This window comes from Panulirus ornatus, chromosome 35 (genome assembly GCF_036320965.1).
Source record: "Panulirus ornatus isolate Po-2019 chromosome 35, ASM3632096v1, whole genome shotgun sequence".
NCBI lineage: Eukaryota > Metazoa > Arthropoda > Malacostraca > Decapoda > Palinuridae > Panulirus > Panulirus ornatus.
The window spans coordinates 9,112,467-9,122,021 of NC_092258.1; the positions used below are offsets into that span (position 1 = coordinate 9,112,467).

Genomic DNA, 9,555 nt, shown 5'->3' on the forward strand with positions numbered 1-9,555 from the left:
TAATTAAAAATAATACTTCCCACGTATTCCCTGCGTGTCGTAGAAGGCGACTAAAAGGGGAGGGAGCGGGGGGCTGGAAATCCTCCCCTCTCTTTTTTTTTTTTTTTTTTTCTCCAAAAGAAGGAACAGAGGGGGCCAGGTGAGGATATTCCAAAAAAGGCCCAATCTTCTGTTCTTAACGCTACCTCGCTATCGCGGGAAACGGCGAATAGTATGAAAAAAAAAAAAAACATTTGTAAACAGATGAATGTCACTTAAAGTGTTAGATTACACCATAATGATCATCTGGTGGTTGCCGTCTTCACCAGAACTCACTACATCTCTAGAACATGATATAAATACTATTTGAATACAAGTTACTCTACACCCAAATTCTCTTTCACCGTTTGAAAATTTCACGTCGCCAGGCAACAATGTTTTGTTGCATTTTAAAATCATCTTCCTGAGCGCAGTCCCCTTCCCGGTTCTCATTTAGAAAATAAACAAAAATGCTACGATCATATCTAATACGCGGGGTGTATTTGTGGATTGTGACTTGGCTGTTGGCCATCGCGTCCCCGACCTCGTCCATGGAGGACGGCGCTACTGAGTGCCTGGTGTTCATCCCCACCCAGGTAGGTGAGCGGCACGCTTTTGCCCACATGTATGAGAGGGACATGGACCGCCTCCTCGACAGTTCCATCGTCGATAAGGTCCCCAGCACCTCCTTCTCTCAGGCTCTCGAAGTCGTCTGTCCTGGGAGGAGCGAGTTCTTGGTGAGGACGGAAGCCGTGGAGATTGAGGTCGGCCAGGTGCTCCGAGGAGCTTCCATCAGCGCCACCTCTTCCGACATGTGCTCCATGTCCGTCCCCTCTCGCCCAGGGCTCACTCCCGCCACCATCTACTTGCCGGAGAAGGAGTTGTATCTCCTGACAAGTTCGGGGTCCAACTTCGGGGTTCCGTTCGGCGAGCACGAGCACGCCTTCGGGGTGCAGTGCCCCAAGACGAGCTTCTCCATGGTTTGGGTCGGCAACAGCTCGGTGAAGACTCCAGCTCCCAATCCTCCTGTCCAGAAGACGCCAAAAACCTCACCAAAATGTGAGTGTCACAGTGAGGAACGCCAACGGCTGCTACTTCAAGAGCTTCATGAAGTTAAAGCCGAGAACGCGAAACTTAAGCGGGTTCTTTTGGAGAGGGGGGAGTGGGATTTAGAAGAGTTGATGGAACTCCTGTACCCCATGCTCGAGCCCATTATCGAATCTAAAATAAAGGAGGTTCTATCAAAGAAACCCGACTTTAATGTGACAGCTCCAACCGAAACTACAGAGCGTGTAACAGCCCTTACCATCCCTACAGAGAATAGTGTCCTTGCAACCGTCATAGAAGAAGTTGACGAAATCCCTGCTAATGATAGGGAGATAGATAGCGCTATCTATAAGGTTTCATCCCGTAGATGGCCTGAAAAAACCATCCGGATCAACATGGAGGACCTTGATAGTGCACAGAAAGCGTCCTTTTACGAAATCATGGATTACATGAACGGGCTCACTTGCGTTAAGTACACTAACACAACTGGGAGATATCCAGAGCTGAGAGTACAAAAGCACCCAGCCAGTTGCGCTTCTCACATTGGCTTCAGGGGCCGGCCCATGCAACTTATGCACATGAATGCAAACTGCTTCACTCGCCAGGGAATTCTCATTCACGAGCTGTTCCATGCCTCTGGGTTCAACCACCAGCAGACCCGCCCGGACAGAGACAACTACCTCTTTGTCAACCTTACCAACGTGAGGGAGGGTAACATGCAGAACTTCAAGAAGACTGAGGGTCACTACGGCTTCCTAATGACCATGGGGGTGCCCTACGACTACAGCAGTATACTGCAGTACCCGTCATGGGGTTTTGCCAAAGACTCTTCCGTCTCGACTATAACAATTAAAGACAAAACGTTCCCCTTCAAACTTGGCCAGCGATACACCCCCACTCGCTCCGACATAGCCCGTCTGAACAGGCTTTACGAGTGCTGGGACCACTACCTCGGTGACGACATCCCAGGTGCTGTTCCTTACGACCAATGGCATAAATCTTACATGACAGAGTTCCGGCAGAGTTACATCGGATTCGTTGGCGGTTACGATACCACTAAAACCGTCTCGCCAGCTACTCCTGCGGAGGTTAAGAACTCTACCGCTCCCGTACAGCTGAATTCTACCGGTGCCGTGTCTAACTCCACCGGTGCCGTGTCTAACTCCACCGGTGCCGTGTCTAACTCTACCGGTGCCGTGTCTAACTCTACCGGTACCATGTCTAACTCTACCGGTGCCGTGTCTAACTCCACCGGTGCCGTGTCTAACTCCACCGGTGCCGTGTCTAACTCTACCGGTGCCGTGTCTAACTCCACCGGTGCCGTGTCTAACTCTACCGGTGCCGTGTCTAACTCTACCGGTGCCGTGTCTAACTCTACCGGTGCCGTGTCTAACTCTACCGGTGCCGTGTCTAACTCTACCGGTGCCGTGTCTAACTCTACCGTTGCCGTGTCTAACTCTACCGTTGCCGTGTCTAACTCTACCGCTCCCGTGGAGCTTAACTCTACCACTGTGGCAGTCGACGGTAGCGGAGTGGGCACCGACAGCCGGCGGGGTAACCTGGTACAGAGGTTGACAGAGCTGGACAGTTTGCTCGATGCCCGGGATGAGATCGCTGTCCAAAGGAAGAAGGATTGGCAGAGGATGTCCCGTAGGCTGGACCAGGTGGTCACATCCATAAACGACTACGTAAAGAGGACTCGTCATTTGACAAAGAAAATGCGTCGGAGCAGAGTCCTCTCAAAGAGACGGAGAGCCCAATGGAGACGGAAAGTCTCAAGGAGACGAAGGAGACAGCGAGTGCGAAGGAGACACTGAGTCTCCCTCCGGTGAGCACCGAGTCTCCAATATATAATGTTTCTCTTATTCTTACATAATTCTATAATAAATATATAATGTTTCACCTTTTCCTACATAAATATATAATATGCAATACTTCTCTTTTTCCTATATTATCTAATTTACCAAGTTGATCCTGTCAGTAGTCGTATACTTGTATGAAAGATTAAGCCATACATATGTAAGTGCAAGCCGGCTCAAAGCGAAACCGCGAATGGCTCATTAAATGAGATATGATACACTGTATCTGTAAACCCACTTGCTTGGATAACTGTGGTAATTCTAGAGCTAATACATGCATCACATCTCTGACCGCAAGGGAAGAGCGCTTTTATCTAAAGCCTGATATATACCTATAAAACAATCATACAAATCATTAATCATTCATTCATGAAACATTTGTATACAGATCAGTGCCAGTTAAAGTGATAGATTACACCATGGTGATCAACTGGTGTCTGCTGTCTCCACCAGAACTCATTATGTTTGGGGAATATGATCATAAATACTATTTGAATAAAAGTATCCAAGTCTCAAATTACTCTACACCAAAATTCTCATTTCACCATTTGGAAGTCGCAAGTCTACAGGCGACAAATTTCGGTGCTCTTAAATCCGTCCTTTTGAAGAAACACAATAGCATGAACGGTTCTCGGATAGGACTGAATATATAGACTCTTGAGTTGACACAACTTTCGTCTATCAGATATGGTTATGGTCATTTCTCCGCTCCCGGTCATGTTCAGTGGGACTGAGAATACGGGCAATACCTTCAGGGAGCCGCGTCCAAATACCTGTCTGTCAGTTGGCCCACCGATGGAAAACGACGACGGAAAATCATTTCATGGTGAAAGGCCGCTCGAATTAACCTTCATTCGCCTGGTTAAAAGCAGCTGAATGCACATATCCATTTTCTTTTTGAGAGAAGGGATCAGATTGCATTTATACGATAAATAATTTCTTCGGATATTAAGCGAACTGCCACAGATGGACAATGCAAGACTCCCCTAGCTCATTAAGTGCAACCCTGGAAAGGATTCATAGATTTTCTAAGCTTCAAGGCTTCAGTGTCTCCCCTTCTGGTAAATGGACTTACCGTGTTCCATCCTGCAAATGCATACAGGCTGTTAGGGGCGACAGGCTACACAATTTCTAGCTGCACTGGGGAGTCTTTTGATGAAAAATATATCGCATTCTGTTCTTAGAACCATTCGATGAAGGAATGGGATCTCCTTACAGCGTTTGGGGCAGAGTATTAAAGATGTGCATTCCTTTATGACTGACAGCCTTGGCTTCAGCTTTGGATGCATGATCCAGAAAAACTGCGTCATCATTTCTATTCCTGTGTAGAAAAATGAACTCTGATCGCCTCATTCCGGTCTTCATTCAGGCTATGACGTAGATCACATCATCTTACGAACTGGACCCTAGCTTTGCCCTAGTTCCTTTTGTACCATTTCCATCAATTTGTGTCCCCTTATAAAACATTAATTATGTACCGACGGAACGCACTCATCTGTTGCCTTGATAACCACTAGTTACCGAAGATAATACGAAAGGATATTCATATTAAGTTAGTAGACTCGTTTTCAGGTGGCAGAGTCTAACATATTACAGGTATCAATGCCTCAACATCTTACTCAGAAGAGGAACTCCTACCTCCTCTCCCTTCTTGTTATGCTTGAGTGATATACAAGCACCTCTTCCACCTTATTTTTATACTTTATTTCATGTAGTTGCTGGCACTGCCATTTATCTTTCATCTGTTAAAATAGATACGAACGCTACGCTCGAATTGCTTTAGCTATATCAACTCAAAAATAATCTTGTTTTTTTTTCTGCAACTCATTTATATTTTGTATTCAAAAGATATCTCTCGGTAGCGATTTACGAAGTTAAGGTCATTTTCTCATACACTGCTTGCCCTGAAGAAAAAAAAGGATAAACATAAAGTCCTATTATAGTGCTCGGTGTTTTTCTTCACCCAGACTATAATGCCATACCTCGTAGTTCAGACCCTAACACACTATCTGTCTAATTGCAAAACATCTTCAATTGTTTCCACGAAAGGACTCATGTTATTACTGCAGTATGACTTTCCCTTGTTAGCTTCCTCTTTCTTACATCCTTAATGAACTGTGTCTCAAACAGAACAACAACATTACAGCCAAAGACTCTTGTCTGTTGAAGTAAGAGAATTGTGATATGAAAATACTCCAGTGTTGTTTCTCAAACTATCATGCAAAATTACCAGTCCTGAAGATTTTTTTCTCTATATCTTTCCTCTTTGAAGACTGAACGGTGTTCATTTGTTTCGTCTGTTTTCATCCTTTTATTTCTTCAGTGCAACACTTTTCTCGGTATATCTAAACAAGACGGACTCTTTTTTTTTTTTTTTAAGCTCAGCGCCTCGGTCTCATGCAGACCGTAAGTTGTGCAAAACTGTATCTTGCTTTCTTTATCTTTCATACACACGACCATTTCACATCAGCTCTCATTACCCAGTTTACTCCTGTCGCTCTCCTGTTGAAGGTGGTCGTCTGTTTCTCCCGGGAGAAGGCACATCCTTAATCCTCTCATCCCAAAGTCGACTCTGGAGTTGGTTACTTGTCTAAATGTGGAAGACTGCGACGGAAATTCATCCACAGCAGAGAAGGATCGCTCGTCCCACAGCGGACTGAAGAAGGTACATTCAACCCTAAGCCGAGGCTGGATATAGAAACTCATCCCTGACTGGAACACAAAGAGGAAAACACCATCCAGGATTTGTCCCTGTGTTCTCAACGTGTGTTAAATGGATACTGATTTTCAAGAACCTGTCGCTCGTGGCATATGACTAGGTCTTGAACAGCTAGGGGTAACTGTACACACTACCTCTCCTCTCCCTCAAGGACGTGAAGGTCAAGTGGCAACTCACAGTCACCAAGCTTAAAGTTAACATTATGAAATGAAAATACATTTCCCAGGCTGAGAGATTCTACCCGGAATCCCAGATACGGATTTCATTTCGAAAGAGGATTATGGACTTATATCTTAATGCATGTTTTTTTTTTTTCAATGCAAGTCCAGTACTGAGAGAAACAATTCTGTATTTTAGAAATATGAGTAGCAGTGGAAAAACAATATGATCTTTTTTTTTACAAACTGACATTTAAAGTCACTTAAGGATCAAAAAGCATACAGCACAACAAATTTATTGCATGGTTTATCCACCCACCGAGTGGTGTACACATCTAACTTCCGAGCGGTCCACACAGCCACCTCCCTAGCGATCCACGCAGCCACCTCCCTAGCGATCCACACAGCCACCTCCCGAGCGGTCCACACAGCCACCTCCCGAGCGGTCCACACAACCACCTCCCAAGCGGTCCACACAGCCACCTCCCGAGCGATCCACACAACCACCTCCCAAGCGGTCCACACAGCCACCACCCAAGCGATCCACACAGCCACCTCCCAAGCGGTCCACACAGCCACCTCCCAAGCGGTCCACACAGCCACCTCCCAAGCGGTCCACACAGCCACCTCCCAAGCGATCCACACAGCAACCTCCCGAGTGGTCCACACAGTCACCTCCCAAGCGATCCACACAGCCACCTCCCTAGCGGTGTACGAGAGGTGGAAATGCTCTTTCTCCAGGCTGATGGCTCCCGCGGCGTTTACGATCGTTCGCTGATAACTTGTGTACCTCCCGCGGGCTGAGGGGACCCGTGTTATGATAGTTACCCCTTCTAGGAAGTTGATGAAGGATTATAACAGGGGAACTTAGACGGGAATTTTAGCCTAATATAATCATATGGGGGAGAGAGAGAGAGAGAGAGAGAGAGAGAGAGAGAGAGAGAGAGAGAGAGAGAGAGAACTTTCTCTCTCCCTCTGCCATCCCCCCTGAACATATACCTCGGAGGCAGCTCCTTGCCTCCCTTCTCACTCCTGGAGCTTATCATTCAGCAAATTTCCCTCGTCTCTTTTGCCTGGATCACGCAAGGCTTCTTGGCTGATTATGTTTTTACTCAAATAACTGAGACTGTGCTTCTGCTGGCTTGGAGGAGCTTCTTGTCTTATACCCTCGAGGGATTTGCTTCTGGCCATGGAACCAGCGACCTCTTGAAACACACCGTTATACTTCGGGGACGCCAGCTGTGGTGTGTGTGTGTGTCGTCTGCAGTGAGAGGCGGTCGCCACCTGCTGGGTTAACTCCTTCAGCTGAGGGAAGAGGATGCAACACTTACAGGGAACTACTGCTGAGGGGGAAGACCGTTAGCTGAGAGTGGTCCTCCCTCCTGGAGAGACCTCAGAACTTGAATGGAGGAAGTGTTGAACCTGCTGAGATAAATGTCGATGCTTGTGACATTCTCGCAAAGGAAGGACGTAAACATTACTTAACTAGAGTTAAAAAAAAAAAGTGATAAATGATTCTGATGTGGAGCTCCTACTTCTTTTCTGCTGCATTTATTAGTCACAATGGGGAGTCCCCATCCAAGGTCGAGGCTGAAGTTAAACATTAGGAGGTTAATATTAAGGAAGAAAAGATGTGTGAAATCTATGAAAGAATATTTAAGAGAAAGTAAGGAGCACTTGGAGCTGGTATACAGAAACACATTGATAATTAGAAACACAGCAACAAGGATGTAAAATTGAACAATTTGGTCGTTTCTGACATTTATGACTATCACAAACGATCAAGAAAGGACCCAGTGTTCTGTTGCTGTTTGAATTTCTTTGTATTCCTTTGCATTTGTATCGAATCTCATCCCATTGTCTTGTGATTATGATTCAAATTGTAAGCTGTTCTTCATCCTGTGAATCTAAACGGAGATTTATATTGAAAAATGAATATTCCTCATAAGGTACATCTGCCGTAGGCATGTTCCTCGCTCATTATCACGAAGAGAGAAGGCTTACTGAATGTTTACAGTTTATTTATGTCATGAAGATCTGTATGACAAAAACTGACTGCAGTCGTTATGCATGATGGTGTAACGTTTGATATGACGATAGAGAGATTCTAACGTTAGCTAGCTATGATGCTGGAGGGAGATTAAGCTGTACTAGAAATATCTCTTATCGTGGCATACAAGGCGATGAAATGCAGGACTTTCAATGGTGAGATGGTATGACCCACTCCATGTAATGAGGAGGGCAGTGTTTATGAGTGATCTGCGTTGCCACTGGCGCTTGTGAATCATGAGTAAAGAAAGAGAGCTTTTTTGGCTCTAACGCATGTGAAATGTTGGTTGGTGGTCTTTGCTTTATTTCCTGTAATGTCCTAAGAAGTGCCACTTCCAACACATTATTCACTTAAGAAATAGATGACTTATATTTCTTCCTTGTATCTCCCCTGTTGGTGTGATACACGAGAGATCACTTGGGAATCTATCATGTTTCATTTCCCCGTGGACTCATAGGAATATATATATATATATATATATATATATATATATATATATATATATATATATATATATATATATATATATATACTATAATCCATTTTTTTACACATCTTCGCCATTTCCCCTTCTCTAACACAACTGGCATCACAAGATTTGGACAGACCAAAAAAAAAAAAAATGTATGAGGAAAATACTGGCCAGAACTGAAAATTGCTGATGCTGTCAATATCTGATAAAAGTGTGCAACCCTGAGATAAATCTGTCGCCCTTGTATCGCAGAATTTCTTTTTTGTGTGTTAGTGAAACGCGGGTTTGTATCCCCGCAGACTTTCCTCTCTCAGTAAAAAAAAAAATTGAGGAAATCAAACGTTTGTTGCGACAGGATGAGAAAGTCTGCAAACGTTTTGTTTTTACCAAAAGGATAAGATAAATAGCATGTAGACACCTTATTTTGTCTTTATAATGACCTCTGGGAGTATTGTGAACTTTCTGTTGTGTTAGTGAATGGTAGGTTGTATATCAGGGAAAACCACGGAGAGGTCTGTGGAGCTCGACTCTTTTTAGGCGGGGTGTTCTATTTTGATGTTATAGTTAATGTGGCTGTGAGAAAATGGAGCTATTTTTCGTCTGTTCTTGGCGATATCTCGCCAGCCCAGGAAACAGGGCGGGTCACTTCTACAGCCTCGGCAATGTAGTTAAAGTACCGACCTATGTACATTAGACGATCCTCGTGTCTCTAGTACTCACTATCGTCCAATCATTACTTCCTACCTCTCTTCCTATTATTAGCCACCATGTTTTTCTTGAGTAACCCCTTAACACCTAAAACCTCAGCAGAAACTCTCCTCTTCTACGGCTTCCACTGCTTTGAAAACCCAACCCTCGTTTATCAGAGATAAATATACTTTTCATTTTTTTTATGGTGGTTATCCATTTGAAATGATTAATCAATTGCTTTTTCGGATTAATCAGTAATCATGAGAACCATGATCATATTTTCCATTGCTTTGATGTTAGATTAACAATTAGCCGACCTTTGAAAAAAATTATGTTGTTCAGTCTAACATACAACACCATTCTGCACTAGTAGATGAGACTGGGTAGCAAACTGAGGCTTTCATTACTACTTTGCTACTTATACTTTTCGACTTTACAGTCAGACAAAGATCACTAAACAACACAAACTTACAAGTTTATCGTCCTTAAGTAGCTTGTCCTTCCACTTGGTTAGAAAAATGACAGTCAATGAATAAAGGGAT

At 44.3% G+C, this 9,555-nt stretch overlaps 1 protein-coding gene across 1 annotated transcript; it reads left to right on the plus strand.

Annotated features, from left to right (window-relative positions):
* Positions 1-473: 473 nt before the first annotated feature.
* LOC139760130 (uncharacterized) lies at positions 474-2,960 on the plus strand. The gene has a single exon (XM_071683014.1). It carries the CDS (start codon positions 489-491, stop codon positions 2,880-2,882), a length of 2,394 nt encoding a protein of 797 aa, XP_071539115.1. The 5' UTR covers positions 474-488; the 3' UTR covers positions 2,883-2,960.
* The last annotated feature ends 6,595 nt before the right edge of the window (positions 2,961-9,555 follow it).